We start from the raw sequence: 16,950 nt of genomic DNA, 5'->3' as shown, positions 1-16,950 counted from the left end.
ATATACTTCGGTTAAAAATTCTCAATGGTTGTGTAAAAAAAAAAAAACACCCTTTTTACCTTGCCAAAATCAGCTCTGCAAAAATTATCCTGTTCTGGTCGAGGTTCCTTTAAATGTTAATGAGCTCTGCTCGCCCCGCCCCTCTCTTCTCTCTGTGGAGTGACGAGCCTGTTTACTTAGCCTCGAGCTGCATTTAGCCTCGTTTAGCCACTAAACTTGCTAATTAGCATGTTATTAGGAAAGGCGATCGCAAAGATTCATAAAAAAAACCCTTTATACTCACTTCTGCTGTAAGTGAAGCTGGATCATGAATGATTTGCGTGAACATAGACGCATTTATGTAGATCGGGAGGCGCATTCCCTTCAAAAACAAACTTAATCCACTGCATCTTCAACTGCTCAGATGTCGGGAGTAAATGACGACCACTATGTTCATTATTACATCCAGCAACACAACACCTCAATCGCTCAATTTGACTTTCACAAATCATACAAATTTGCATATTTACTATTGCTTTCAGAATGTAAAAATAAGAACAGTTCTTGGTCTGTTTTGAGTCAGACATCGTAACCTGTGGTTCACTGAGCGAGTGAGTCTTCTGAAGGCATTCACTGAAGTAGTGAGAAGCCTGATTGATACAGTTCATGATTCAGACCAGTGACTCCTATATTCAATTCGGTCTAATTTGAAAACCAATTTTAAGGATTCATTAAAAAGAACTGAGTAAGCGACTGCATGTTGGAGAGTCGTTTTTTGCATGAGCTCAGTGTGTACAGAGCAACAGAAAGCTGTGCTGACTAATTATTGTCAAGGTATATGCAGCAAAATTTCAGCAACCAAAAATATGGCCAAACAGCAAAAAGAATGTCTTTTCGGTTTCTACATTGTTTTGGAGGGTGAAAATCATTATTGGTTAATTAGTACTTCTCAGATGATGTGTTTTGACTGTATCAGTGTCTATTTAGTGTACACCAGGTGAGCATGTTCAGTTACCCAACTATATTTTCAGTTTTAGGCCTAAACGAAAAGTTTAACTTCTCAGTTTCAGGTGTTTCATCACTACAAGTGTCTTCTCTTTCAGTTTATAAATGCAATGTGTGACAGCTGATAAAATGGTTAAATGTTCCTGAAGAGAAAAAAGGAAACATAACAAGTGGTGGCAAAAAAGAGGGCCCCTGTTGCAAGTTTCTGTCACTATGTCATCAGACAGGGAGTGATAACAGACAGACTGCTGGGAATCGAATTCCACACAGCAGCGATATAACACATGAATGAAGGATTGTAACATCCAACAGCTAACAGACATCAAATCGCTCAATGACAGGCTCCTGAGATTCCCAAGAATATGCAACATCTTTTCCAGTTTCTTTCACAGTTCAGAGCGAAGGAAGCACAGAGAACGGCACTCGAAACACACATCCAGACCGATACTCATACACCTGCCAACGTGACACCGCTGAAAGCAACAGCAAAGCAGAGAACCAGGAACATCAATGATTCATGCTATAGACCTAGATGGGGACAGGGGTTTTAAGCTATAAATACGCCAATGTAACTCTTTTTAGTGGCAAATCGCCTGTTCGCAGTCACGTTTAGACCATAAATGGAGCAAAAGAACAAAGCAGATAAATGTAAAAAGCACAACGAGAAAGTGAGCGTGTGCTTTTAAGAGACGTGCCGCACATTCCCCAAAGCACTTCTGAACCAAAAAAACGTGAAATCCTGCAGTCTGCTGTGACTGGCTTAATTTTTTCATTATTCATCTGACATAAAAGATGCTAAATTAAATGTGTGAGGCACGCTCGCGCTCACATTGTGGGTTTTTGTGTGCAAACCCTAACATCTGTTTAGAAAATCCCCCACTTCATTTAATTGAGAACCATCACATACTGCTTTCAGTGAGAAAGAGGTTCCTGCAATTGTCGGTCACACTTTTCTGAATGTGCATATGTTGCTTTCACGCATACTTATCTTGTTCAAGGATAGATTCTCAGCAATGAGTAGTGCAGGTTGTAAAAAGGGAAATTAAGGATGCACAACATATTGTATAGACTAAGACTAGCTGATAATTTCAAGGCTTATATTTTCAGTATAATGAATATCTATGCCCTTCACTTATTTTTAAGTCAAATGTTTAAATTGTTAAGATGTACAATACTGTTCAAAAGATTATTTAATTTAAAGATTTTTTTTTCATTAAGACGTTATATATGAGATGCAGCAATAATGCAATTCAACAATTTACATTGTTACAAAACTTAAAATTATTGCTATTCTTTTGATTTTTTTACTCAAAGAATAAAAAAAAAAATGTATTTTTACAAAAAGAATATTAAGCAGCTGTTTTCAACATAATGAAAATGTTTTTGGTCACCATATCAGCACAGAAGAATGATTTCTGAGGGATCATCTGATACTGGAGTAATGATGCTGAAATTTCAGCTTTTCCATCACAGGAATACATTACGTTTTAAAACATATTTAAAATTGTAGTAATATTTCACAATATTACTGTTTTTATGTATGTGTCAAATTAATGCAGCCTGAGAGAATAAGAGATGCAAGAGACATCTTTCAAAACATATTTAAATAATATTACTGACCACAAACATTTGAACAGAAGTGTACATTTAAATTTTAAAATATATTTTATGGAGAGTCAGATGTCAGGAAAGTCAGTGGTTTGGTCTGCGTCAAACAGTCTTGGACCACACTGCACAGTTTCACTTGTTCCATATGACAACATCTGAGGGAAAGCAGTTCTATCCATATAAACTGTCTCAGTTAAACAGCCAGATTGAATTATGTAAATATGAAAATAGAGTGAAACTAGAGAGTGTTCATATGGAGTGTTCACATTCAAACCAATAAACTTGTAAATGACTCCTAAAATGAATAGATGTGTCCCATGAATCTTGCAATGGAGATGTGCTTCATTTCTCACCCACATCACTATTATGTGTCTCTCTATTAAAAACAGAATAAATGCTTATAAGATAAGTATTATAAATCAATAACATTTTGAAATGAAAGTGATCAATAATCATATAACTACATACGCATTTATATCAGTGCATCCCTAGAAATTCTATATGCAGATGCAATATACAATAGTTCCGAAGACCAGGAAAAGCCTTTTCAATCACATGCAGACTGGGTTTAACATTTGTTAGACTTGGACTGGAAGTTCCTCTTGTTTTGCTTGCCCAAGGCGGCAAATATTCCATCACTGAATCACTGTTGCACGCAAGCTAAATAGCAGACGGAATCTTTTGATTTGAGTTACATCCATATGAAGCAATGGGCAATGTTTCAAAGGGAAAATAGACATTTTTGGCCAAATATTACACAAACTCCTTTCAATGAAGGAAATATTATGCTGCATTCCATTTACCTCAGAATTTGTATTTCGAAGGTGGGAATAACATCACAACCAAGTGGACGATGTTCCAGTAGAGAACTCAGAAAACTTTTACTTTAAAAATGCATAAAAAGTGCACCATAGTATCATGTCCACAAACAGAGGCTGGACAGTACTGTTTCACTTCTGTTGATGATTGAACAGTTATATCAGATTCTGAAGTTCCTCCAAGATTCTGAGTTGGAACCCCAACTTGAGAGAGCATTCCAGGTAAAGTCCCCCTATTATGGATTATGAAAGGTTCATATTTTGGTTTTGGCAGGCACAAACAACAGGTTGACATCCATGCAAGGTAAACAAACAGTGTCTTATAACATGCATTTATTTTCACCTTATTTGCTCAACAACTCCCAAATGATTTGCTCAACAATACATTTTTCCAAACCCCTCTTTCGCGTGATGCTAATCTGCATTGATTGGTCCGATGGCCCAGTCTGTTGTGATTGGTCTACTGTGTGCAGCACAGTAAACAGAACGCCCATCACCACTACATTAAACATCCAAACAGCCATTGTATATGCGTTAGCCCAACGCAGAAACGTATTGATAAAGCACTACAGTTTGTACACCAACGCACTGCTCTATTCTTTATCAGAACTCCAAGTAATAACAACGACAAACATTCACTATTCATCAACACCTTTCTAGACAATTGCGAGTGAACATATATTTCTGTTGGTAAACATATATTAGCTGGTTAGCCAGAGACCTACAAGTTGCGCAGAGCAAAAACAACATACCCAACAAAATACAAATTTTGCATGCTACAGAGTATATGAGAGCAACAATTTATAAAGGATTGCTCCACTTTCTGAACAAAAATTCCCTGATAATGTACCCCCATGTCAAAATCATCCTACATCGTTGTCTTCCCCCTTTTGTAAAGGGTGTTTGACCCTCCTTGCATGTTCACTTTGTAAACACTGGGTCAGTACTTCTGCAGTGATGTAAGATGATTTAGAACCTGGAGGAGAAAACAAGATGGGAGTTTTTGGACATACCCTAACTGTACCCTAACGAATTTACCTTCACAGTACGGAGCACAGTGTCTTCTGCTATCCACAGGAATCCACTACAGTGTTTGAGGGAGAGAGGGTTCAAGTTTTCCCAGGTCTGCGTGCACAACAAGTGGGCATGCAATATGCTTCTGTTACATGTTGACATCAACATGAAACAGCTTGGGATTCGTTTTAATCATTTTGTTTTCATTCGTTTAAGGGTCGACTCTTTCTTTTGAGAGACAATAACTTTATACAAGGAGCACTTTCAGATTTAAAACTATGCAGGATGTTTTCATTCACTTACAGCTGTGTTACACACTGCATGAAAGGCAATTTCAAAAATCCAAAATAGGGGAACTTTAAATGTTCCTACTTGGAACTTGGAATTTGCAACTTCTGAGTACAAATGGAACGCAGCATTAGAATGCACTGTGATAATCCCAGTGAAAAAAAGGCAGACAAAATAAGAGAACGTTCAGTTGTGTTGCCATCTATGCAGGGTCAGAAAGCTCTCAGAGTTGATCAAAAATATCTTAAATTGTGTTCCGAAGATGAACAAAGACCTTATGGGTTTGAAACGACATGAGGGTGAGTAATTAATGACAGAATTTTCATTTAGGGGTGAACAATCCCTTTAAGTGGGCAGTAGACTGCGAGGCAGCCCACTAGGTTTTGAACTCGATGAGTCGCTGTGTGATGAGGAGAGCTCAGTTAAAGTATAAAGTAAAGAGCTCATTTTAACTATCACTGGTCTTTCAGAGTAAGTCAAATCCACAGGCAATCTCTTGTGAGTGAGGGATTATTGGAGAACTCTAAAGAGTACATTATATCATACTCACAATGCTTTTTCTGTGTGATTTACACAAAGCTTCAACAATTTATTTGAGATTTCCACCCTGAGGGAGGTGGAAACACATGATGGAGAAACCCATCTTCAGACTACATCCACCGTCCAGCTCTCTCCACCCATCAAACAGACAACTAGGCCAATCAATACAGCTGCCGGCCCGACCGTGTCCTTCATGCTTCCGCCTGGCGTCACATGAGCGAGATTGTGAAGGGAACACCGAGTCAGACTCAGCTCTGTTAGGCTCCTGTCAATCCTACACGTGAGTAATCTGGAATGGATTGCAACAGTTTAATTAAACAATTTTTTTATACTGTGCCTTAGCTGCAGTTCACAGGGTGAAACCCTTTCTGAAAAGTGACTTTAAATCATCCATTTTAATGCACTGTGACTGTATCACGTTAAAAATGTCTTGCGCCTTCCACTGATTTACTCTACTGAAACTGGTCTAGGTGTTGCTAAATGCATTTAAAATGGCTCTCACAAACCATGCAATACGCTGTAGGTCAGTCAAACCTGAAACCAACCAAATTAAACAATTTTGAAGCCAAAAGCCTTGCAATTGGGGCTACCCAGGGCTCTATAGCAGGGGTGGCGAACTCCGGTCCTGGAGAGCCGCAGCCCTGCAGAGTTCAGCTTCAACCCTAATTAAATCTCACCTGACTGTAGCTTTCTAGTAACCTTTCAGACCTTGATTAGCTTGTTCAGGTGCGTTTGAATAGGGTTGAAGCAAAACTCTGCAGGACTGTGGCTCTCCAGGACCGACGTTCGCCACCCCTGCTCTATAGTGTGACAATTTCAGTCGCATCTGTGACTGAAAACTACTGTGTGCGACTATGAGAAAATATTTGCAACTGACCTGATCAGCATATTTGTGATTGCGCTGAGGGGAGCTTTCTACGTGTTTTTGCAACATTGAGTAATGTGTGTGATACCGGATAGCTGCGAGTTCTTCTAGACGCAGCGCCGCACTTTTGCCCGGTGTGACACTAACATATTTTTATATTTTGATTAGATAACCACAAATGTTCTAAAATAGAAGCAGCTAAATTGTGAAAGTACACAATATCTATATGCATGCAATTTCAATACTGTGGACTTTGTGTAGATATTTAAAGACGGCCATCTTTAGCTTGATTGTTGATGTAATGCTAACACTTTACAATACGAGTCCATTTGTAACATTAAGATTGATAAAAGCTGTAGAATAGAACTATTGTTCCTTGTTAGAGTGTTAATTTCAGCTTTTACTGATATATTTTAACATTTTTAGTTGCTTTTGTTAACTGTAATGATCAATATATAATTAATATTAATATTTTTATTCATTTACAAAGTATGGTTCAGTAGGCTACTTTTTTTTGTTTTTTTAAATAGTAGAGCACTGTTTATTTTCCGTTAAGTATCCATTTTAAAAAAAATGGGTAGTTTAATTGGTATCGGCCAGTGTGGTCCAACCTAGTTATCGGTATCGGTAAAATCCAGTATCGGTCGACCTCTAATTATAATGGAAGTTTGTGAGATCACGATGAACTAAGATGAGTGACAGCTTTTAATGATTTTTAAAGGAGTTTGTAAATGAGATATTGATTTAACATAACAGTTAAATAAACAAAGTTAATATTAAGTGACTTTCATTGTCTGACTAAAACACTATTGCCTGATTTTGCTCTATTTCGTCATTAAAAATAGTCTGAAACTAGTCACAACTGAGCCGCTGCGCATCTCCATTCAAACACAGCGGTGTTTCATTTATGAATGAACGTGCATTTTTAAACTAATTTAGTGAGTCAATGATTTAATCTCCACTTTATAAAGACAGTCACTTGCTTTATTCCTGAATGAATCAGCCATTCGAAGGAATCAAATAAATGATATGATTTAGTAATTAAATCAGTGACTTGCCGCCACCTACTGGCAGATTTAGTTTCATTTTTAAGTATCTTTTCAGTTATTTAAATCATTTAATATTTATGTATTCAAAATGTTATATTTAAAACATCAATCTCAACATTAATTTGATTGCAGTCATGCCACCTTTGAGCCTCATTAAACATAAAAATACACCTACAAGCCACTACTGTGTTCTTCTGTGCCACCTCTGTAGTACAAATTAATTTTGTTAATACTGATTTCATTTAATTGGTAACTTATTCTTATCCTGCTTGTTCTTATTCTGTTGTCTTAATTATACATTTTAAAAAGTTTAAAAAATATAATTAGTAAAAAATTTGACATAAAAGATGACATACTTTTAATAAAATTAGAAAAATGCAATTACAAAGTTAAAAACAAAATTCCCCTGTAAATCACTTTAAGAAGTCAAATATCACCTCGTAACGGGAAGACTCATTTTTGATCCGATTTTTTGACTATTGATTAAAAGCTCCTAAAATTTTGACTCTGCTCTTAAATTTAAGATTTTAAACAAAAACAGTAAGCGTAGAGCCCTGTACTTTTCAGTGCCTTCCCACTCCCTCCTACATTTTTTCTACTGTCTCATCCAGCAATGCCAGTAATGGCAAAAAAAAAAAAAAAAAAAAAAAATAGATTTCTTTTAACAAATAAATAAATAAATAAATATATAAAAATCAGGTAACCAACTAGTCGTTCTTGAAAAAATGTAGTTTAGTATTCTCACAAGCACCACTTTTGTATTGATGTTGAAGAGTGGCAACTCGCAGAACAGCTTAAAGATGAAAATAACTTTTAAGCTATACCAGATCTAAGGTGCTGACTTTAAAGCGTTGGTTCCAATGGGAGAAAAGCAGAAACAAAGGGAACACAGACCAGAAGGAGAACATGAAAGCTAACGCAGCACATGAAAAAAAAAAAAAAAAAAAAAAAAAAAAAAGAGGAGCAGAGGTATTGGGAGGCCTTGCATTGAAAGCAGAATCCCATCACTAGTCAGGTGCACCTGCTGGTTGGTGTTGGAGCCTAAAAGCCTTGGAATCCCTGTAAGCCTGGAAAGGCGGCGTGATGTCTCTGATCAAAGTGAATTTGACCTAGTACCCCAGTGAGCACCGGAGGTATAGGGTTGAAGAGAGAACGTCTGATGTCATTTAAAGGTGGCCAGTTTTTCCTAATCATAAGACTTGGTCACCCAGCTTCAGGCTGCTCATAAGCTCAAGACTCACCCCATCCTTCTAGTTTCTGGGCTAATCAGCTGGTGATGTCATACAAGCGTCTCCTCTCCTAATTGGCTCTTGGCCAACCATGCCATACAGCGGCAAGAACCAATGAATAATCAGCTTTAGGGTCAGATTAGATGGCTAATGCCACCTAACACTTTAACACTTCAGTGCATGTCATAAATAATACAAGGCTTCTAGAACAAATATAAGTATTTAGAAGAGAATAAAATAAACTTACTTGATCCTGTCGGCATCTGATAAGGACTCCTGCAAGAAAGAATATCCATTTAGTATTTGCAAACAGAATATAGCCTTACACATAAATACTGCAGAGTATTAAAGGCATCAGAGAGTATATTCCAAATAAATATTTCACATACACTTAATACCCACACTCTGTATATTTGTCTTTTATACCAAGATGGCAAACATAACATTTCATCAAGACTTGAATCTGAACTGACTGTGACTGAAAAAAGAAAATTCTAAATGTCAGAGCAACCTAAAACAATGTTTATCCACATCTATGTAGCGATAAAGCAGTTTCAAAGTATTGCACACATAGGAAACAGTTGTTTTCAATAAATAAACTATGACCTACATTATGGCATGTATCAATGAAATATTACAGATTTAGAAATTACCTGTACGTGTTGGTTAATTAATTTAATAATTGCAATAAAAACGCAAGGAACGCATAGGAAGCATTTGATATCATACTCTGTGTGTTTCTGCCAAACAGGTCAATACGCACATGCCTAGTGAAGCTATGAAATTGGTCTGACAGCTTGCTTTTTAATGCTAGCTAAATAGCCACCATATCCCACAGAGCAGAAAATGGCAATGGTTTTTAACATTTTTCGAATGTAGTGAAAGCTTGTAAACAGCTCTGTTTGTTTAAACACTAATTATGTATTTGGTTGTTGATGGATACAAATCTATGATCCAAATAAAACTGGCTGAAGTTCATGAAAAACTGTTGCCGTTTTTGATGAGGGTTTTGGTAAATGCTCATGTTTAGTGCAAAACGCCAGAACAGTGAGATGAGGATACTTGTCATGGCACTGATACAATATGGGAGAGGTTCACCCAGAAATTTTGATCAAAAATGTTTATTAACCCTTAAGTCATTCCAAACCAATATGACTTTCTACTGTGAAATACAACATAAGATATTTTGAAGAATCTCTGAGATGCTTTTCTATTAAAACATTAGGACTAGAGGCTGTCAAGCTTCAAATTTGATTAAAAAAAAAAAAAAAAAAAAAAAAAAGTAATCCATACCACTGAAGTGTTTGAAACCACAGTCTAAGGCTTCAGCCACTGATAATTCTCCTTAGCTCTTAAATCTTATTTGCTTATGCTAATATTCAAAATTTCTGCCTGGAAATGTCACATGAAGGTTTTTGAACAGTAAGATTTTTAATGTTTTTTTTTTTTTTTTTTTTTTTAAAGTCTCACCAAGCCTGCATTTATTTGATCCAAAATACAGCAAAAACGGTAACATTTTGAAATATTTTACTATTTAAAATTGTTTTCTATTTGAATATATTTTCAAATGTAATTTATTCCTGTGAATTTTTAGCCTCATTATTCCAGTCATATGATTCTTCAGAAATCATTCTAATATGCTGATCTGCTGCTCAAAAAACATTTATTATTATTATTATTATTATTATTATTATTGAAAACAGCTGAGTAGAACTTTTTCAAGTTTATGAATAGAAAGATCACAAGAACAGCATTTATCTGAAATAGAAATTGTTATAATTATTAACATATTACATTTAGTAACATCATCATCACTTTGGATCACTTTAAAGCATCCTAGCTAATTCCTAGCTATCATTTCTTTCTATAATTTTCTCCTGGAATTAGGTGTATTAGGTGGCCTTAACTACAATGTACTTCATATAAAAAATACATGAAACTATTTTTTTTCTGTTCTATTGCAAAACACTTTTGCTGCTAAGGCAACAGGTAAGGCTAGTGACAAGTTAGGTGGTATGGGTAGGTTTAAGGTGTAAGGGATGGGTCAACAATGAATGTAATTACAGAAATTAATTACAGATGTGTATTTTTTTTTAAATAAAAACAATGTAAAAACATGTATGGACACAATAAGCACAGTGTATCAAATGATCAATTTAAATGTAAGTACACAGTAATTAAAGCCACCTAATATAAATATACCCAATTTTCATTTTTAAGTCAACTATTCCTACAATATTTAGTTTATCTCTGAAAGAACATTCCAGTAGCATTCAGGCACAATGAAATACGTTTTTTACAACACAAGAGTAGATTTTGTATGAGCAGGGGTTAAAGTCAAAAATGTTGTCAATGACATACCTTGATCTGTGATAATATAGAAAAGGGAGTCACTTGTGATAAAGGTGTTTTCTCACCCTCCACTCGAATAATGGGAATTTCACCCTTTGGCAGCCCTGATTTATCTACATTGTCCTTTTGCAGGGCTCTGCTTTCTAATTGGGACAACTGATGAGATTGAGGTTGGTGTTGAACCCCCCGAGCAGTCCTGTCATCCCATTCGGAATCATCGCTGCCCCCCACCCTACTGTAAATGGGGCCTTCAGTTTTGGGACGGGCCCCTTCGCGATGTTGCTTTTCTGAAACTCTCTCTGGACTGTCCGCTGAGATGTGCCACGTTTTGGGTCTTGCCTCCCTTGATTTCCTGCTGGCTCTGGTGTGCTGGGCGGCCCACTCGTCCCAAAGTCTGCTCCTCTCTTGCTTTTTGTCATGATGGTCCTTAAATTCATGTTGTTGCTTGATTTGGCTCCCTTTTGAAGACACTGCTGGGTCTGGAAGGTTCCGGCGCAGCATCTTTAGACTAGCGGGGCTCAGGACCCGGTAGGTGATTTCATCCAGGAATTGGGAAAATTTAATCTTTTCTTCAAGAAGCTGCATTTTCCAATCCGGTGGCACAGAGCTGGGAGATGTAGACGATGTGGAAGTAGCACGTCCCGTTGGAGAGACTTCTACGCCCTTCTCCCTGTCCAAAGACATACTTTTGGGCTTCCTGCTGCGTCCACGACTTCTCGCTTGGCCTAGCATCTCTGCCGACTTAGACTTGCGCAGAATGTCAGAAGAGCAGACTCCCAACTGATGAGACTGCTTGAGGATGCCCTTGGGCGGATGGGCTTGCATCAGAGACGCTGCATGAGGTGGACGCTGCTCTTCTTTGGGTGCAAGTATCTCCGCTTTCTCTTTGAAGACCAAGGAGCGCTCGGCACTTCTGCTGGAGTGTGACGGGGAGCTGCCTTGGATGCACCGTTGGGAGCTTTCCGAGGACGCAAGGTCGTCGTCAGCAGAGAGCGCCAGTACATCATCGCTACGACTTATAAAACGGTTCATTCTTTGTTGCCGGTGATGTTTGGGAGGAAGTCTTACGGCAAGAGATCCATGGCTGAAGATTCGTGGTGGGGGGAGGACACTGAGCTCCAAGCTTGACAGGCTTGAGACTTCTAGCTCGCTGTCGGACGTTTGCGACCACACGGGTCTCTCGGGGCATTGTGGGTACGGGTCTGTAAACCGGGTACGCTGCAAAATAGGTGCATGATTTCGGGGAAAAATTACCTGGCAGGGGTCAGGCTGGGCTGAGGGTGCAGGGTTGGCGGATGGCAAGGCACTCCCGCTACCATCCTCTCGAAATACTGGCACAGTGTGGCGCGTCTCGCGGTGCTGCGGAGGTGCCTTTCGGTACGGTTTCCGGGCTGGAGCAGCACTCGTCATTCTGGGAGATCAGTGTGCTTCCATACACCATCCGTTAATGCTGTCGAGAGAGAAGCATGAGAATCCAAAGTAGCAGTAGCCTTCAGCCCTGTCCTGTGCAAAAAAGCAGTCCCTTTCCACTGTCTCTCTATTCCCTGTGCCACCCTGCCTTTTCCTCCCTAAGCAGCAACGTCAAAAAAGCAGTTAGAATCAATAGGCATTGATGAGAGCTGCACCACTGGGCGGTTAAAAACACAACGACCAATAAAAAAACAGCTATGGCTGAAACAGACAGCTGGAGCTGATAGAGGGAAAACGAGGGGCAGAAAAGCCACCAAAAATCTGCCTGTACTTCTACTGTAATGTGGGGTGCTATATGTGTGGTAAACAAGACAGAGAGACATCGGATACACGATTTGATAGACACAAATATAGAGGCACAAAGGAGGAAAAAGTGGAATCAGTCTAATGCGGGCGATTGATTACATGTTGGAGTGTGTTTCCAATAGACAAATTGTTAAACCACTGCCTGCATGACTTTTATTGATCTCAGGAAGATGTTTGGAATGGGAAAAGTGGGTGTGCTGTTGGGATCCAATCACTTACAGAGTCACACAAGGCTGACCCACAGTATCTTCACTGTAAATGGGAATACACTCAAAAGCTCAATTGTAACAGCAGTTTTCTCTATGAAAGTTTGGTAAATTTGTAATACACAAACAATTTTGACTCACAATTGAATCAATGAAGTACTCTTTTCAAACCTGAAAGACCTTCAATTATCTTTGGTATACAAATGAAGATATTTTTGAAGAAATCTAAGAGCTTTCTGACCCTGCAAACACCAACGCAACGACCACGTTCAAGGCCCAAAAAGGTAGTAAGGAAATTGTGTGAAGTCAGTGGTTCAACCTTAATTTGAAGCTGTGAGAATAGTTATGAGAAGGAACATGTCAAAGTCATTTATATGTGCCAAACTTTTTGCATGGCGAAACATCAAACTTTGTCAGGCCACGACGGATACACCCTTCAACGAAAACTCAAGATCTTTGCAATTTAACATTGCACAGGCCTTCAGAGTAGACTGACCAAATATAATGCTGATGTCATGCCACTTCCTGTTGCCAGCATGTGGCGCTATGGCTATAACTGAATATGGGCATGGGCATGCGTTCAGGACTCTTATCAAACATGCAAATTCTGGTGCAAATCGGACACTGTATGCCTGAATTATAACAACTTTCTTATATGACGAAACATTGAAGTTTGTCGGGCCGCAGATTTAGATTACACTGACCAAATTTGGTGTTGATCTGACTAAATATCTAGGAGGAGTTCATTTAAATACAACGCTTGTAAATGGCAAAAACGTCACAAAACGTGCCGATAAAATTAAAAATAACAGACTTCATGTTGGGTTTCGGATTTTGGACTGGGGGACTTTTTTGTAGGAGTTGGTGTGTTACATGTGTCTACCAAATTTCGTACATGTATGTGAAACATACACTGCCCTCCAAACATTTGGAAACATTCCTGGCAAAGTGTGGTTTTGGACGATATCAGCATAAATCCTTATCATATTTTGGTGCAAATACATTAAAGTACCTTGACATTATCATTGAAGACCAGCAATAATAATTTTCATTTTGATTACATAATAATGGCAATATTTACATGTCAAAATCAGACATGCCCCAGCTGTGATGCCTGGTTACTGCTTTAAACTTGGCCCTGGTTTTTAAACGATTTTTGGGTCAGCACACCTTAATAGCTTCAACAATTGATTGCCAATTAAGTTTAGAATACAATGAATTTAGGCTCAGATTATGCAGAGCTGTAATAGCTGCTAATGGTGGATATTTTGATGAATCGAAAATGTAAGTTTTTTTCAATGTGTAAACTGTTTATGTAATAAAATATGTTTTTGTAGTTTGTGTTGTCCCTTATCAGTGCAAAATTATCACAAATTAAAAAGGATTCATGCCAATATTGTCCAAAACCCCACTTTTCTAGGGCATTTCAAAACTTTTGGAGGGCAGTGTAGCTCGAGGCCCACTTCATTTAAATTTTATAGGTGGCGCTATCGAGCCATTTTGCTATCTGTGTCATGTCCTTACTCCCTTTCTGGACCTTGAGTGTGTCAGTTGTGTTGCTGTACACGCAGGGTCAGAAAGCTCTCAGATTTCATCAAAAAAATATCTTAATTTGTGTTATGAAGATGAACAAAGGTCTTAAGGGTTTGGTACAACATGAGGATGAGTAATTAACAACAATTTTTATTTTTTGGTGAACTATAACACAAGTTACTGAAAAATGACCTACTCTTTTTCAGCTAACCCGGTCCGCTAAAAAAAAGTTATTGTGGGCTGCTAGAAATGTCTATGATTGCTGTACGTCATTTTTTCATAGTAATTCTCCTCATTTATTGAATGTTATTGACTTTGGCAGAAAACCATAAATAAAGAAAAAAAATATTGTTGCACTGCCTGGTGAATGTTAATTAGGAATAAAGACCTTACTGGTAACTTTCTGTGTACAATAGTAGTATATATTTAACACATTTTATACAAACAGTTGATAATGGAAACTGTAATAATATCGTCATGAGATCTCAATCCTGTATGAATCAGTAGGTACGCAAAGCCATCCTAATATTTGTTTAAAAATCTAATCCTGTCCAAACAGTGTTAAAAGTTATCCAGCAACACCATTAGATTGCAACATGAACCCACTGTGGGGCTGCTAATGCACAGAGCTGCCAAAAACTTCTGCTGCAAAATAACTTCCTGTTTAAGCACTTGCAGTAACTAGATGAACAAAAATCATCACCCTGTAGACGCAATTTTCACGAATTTGACCATTTGAGATTATCCCGACATGTGGTTGCTTGAGGCACAATTCACAAAACAACTTTGTGGCTGAGTAAATTTGAGCCACTGGAAGAAAGTAGAGTTTTAGATCATTCCCTTTTGCTTTATCACTGCAGCCAGCTTTGGCGACAATGGGCTCCCTGTGGTCAGAACGCCATACGAGTGCATAACACATAATAGCAGGCCATGGTTAGCACTGAGATTTTCTCCACTTCTTCCTGGGTCACACCTTTCTCTGCAGGAGAGCAGCTTTCTTCAATGGTGTGGTTATTTTTATAGTTCCTGACTGGTAAAATAGGAAAAATGAAGAGAGAATTGGCTGGTGTGTCACAGTGTGGTGCCAATAAGAAATCAATGGTGTTCCCTGCGCATGCTGCTAAAGTGCTGTGGGGCACAGGCTGGGACACACATACGCACACGCGCACGTGAGGGGGTCACTGCCAGAATGTGCCACTTATTGGAAGGATGATTTTCCCTCTTGACGTCATCCACTACCCACAATGCACAAACACATCAGGCCAACACAGTGATGCACAGCAAGCAGAGCTAAATAGGTTTGTTAAAGCCGCAGAACACTCACTTTAGGCAGCAACTTCAGCTGAACTGATAAAGTTTCACAAAGTTCAATATGATATCTTATCCTCTGAGTAGGTATCTTATCATTCACCGTGAAACTTCTGATCTCAAGTTCATGATCTTCCTACAGCAACAAATATGAAACCTTAAAGTTACATTTTAAACATTTTTCTATCTATTAGATGTTGAAAATGATGGTTCGGTACATACAGTGCGCGGCATACATGAGTACACCCCCTCTGAGTAAATACAAAAGATGTATTTTCTTAATAATCACTAATATAGACTGCAAAATTTAAATATATTAAACATACTTAATAAAAAAACAACATATATGCCAATATTTGCTGTAAGAAGTAAATGAGCCATTTTTTGTGTAAAGGGGTCATCGAATGCTAAGTTCACTTTTACATGTTGTTTGAACATTAATGTGTGTTGGCACTGTATGTACAAATCTACCCTATAATGATAAAAATCCATGCAGTGGTTTTTAATTAATCTGTAAAAATAATATTCGCTTTTTCAAATCGAGCCGTTCTCAGATGCCTGTCGTTGTGACGTCATTTGCATTTAAAGCAGCCTCAACCAGAATGAGATGATTTTTGAAGAGCTGATTTTGGCATGGTAAAAAGGCTGTTGTTTTACACAACCATTGAGAATTTTTAACCAAAGCATATTATAGAGTTTTCATTAAGACCCTAAACAATTATATCAACTTGTGGAAAATGGGCATCCAATGACCCCTTTAAATTAAGGTTTGCAGAAATGAGTACACCCTAGATTTAATTCAGCAAATGTAAAATATTCAAGTACTACTTATGTCCTCCAGAACTTTAAGTATACTGCTCTGACACTTGGCACTGTGGGAACCAGGCACTTCTCACTGTACTCCTCCTCTAGCAACACCAGAACATTTTGGATGCTTTTGGACCCCAAATTATTGACTTGGTCTCTTGAGATGAGAGTATGGATTCCCAGAAGTCTATATTTAGTAAATATGGGCCTTGGAAGAGGTTAAATGAGTTAATTGTGCTTTGGCTACAGTAGGTAGTTCTGGTGTGGATAAACAACCATGCATGTCACTTCTACAGGCTGTGAGATAAAGTGTCACTTTTTTCAGGGCTTTTGCTGGCTCTGACCTTGCATGATATTTCTCCTTCTCTTTTTTTTTTTTTTTTTTTTTTTTTAGCAAAAATTCACTCATCACTAAATGAAAACTTAAAGTGAAGACCTGACTATTTCAGGAGCCTTGTCACAAGTCTATTGCTTTTAAATGTCGGTGCTGCTACTGCTGTATTTTCACTTAAATCATTTGGTATTCCTCTTGTACCACTGTCCTCTTTTATGCTAAGAAATAAGTTACCGGGC

General features: G+C 38.0%; 1 protein-coding gene across 5 annotated transcripts in view; it reads right to left on the bottom strand.

Moving 5' to 3' along the window:
* tjap1 (tight junction associated protein 1 (peripheral)) overlaps positions 1-16,950 on the bottom strand; it is a 129,476-nt gene that overhangs the window by 48,082 nt on the left and 64,444 nt on the right. For 3 of the 5 annotated variants that reach the window (XM_051125550.1, XM_051125551.1, XM_051125552.1), the window contains 2 exons: positions 12,002-12,197; positions 8,643-8,671 (listed from right to left, as the gene is read on the bottom strand). The exons of 1 other annotated variant lie outside the window; for it this stretch is intronic. In XM_051125550.1, coding sequence (XP_050981507.1) covers positions 8,643-8,671; positions 12,002-12,157 — 185 coding nt within the window. In that variant the 5' untranslated portion in view covers positions 12,158-12,197. The remainder of the gene's footprint in view (positions 1-8,642; positions 8,672-12,001; positions 12,198-16,950) is intronic. One more of the 5 variants, XM_051125553.1, reaches the window with a different exon arrangement.

This window comes from Labeo rohita, chromosome 13 (genome assembly GCF_022985175.1).
Source record: "Labeo rohita strain BAU-BD-2019 chromosome 13, IGBB_LRoh.1.0, whole genome shotgun sequence".
Taxonomy (NCBI): Eukaryota; Metazoa; Chordata; class Actinopteri; order Cypriniformes; family Cyprinidae; genus Labeo; species Labeo rohita.
The sequence above is the reverse complement of the archived record's forward strand: the minus strand, read 5'-3'. Positions and strand labels throughout refer to the sequence as shown.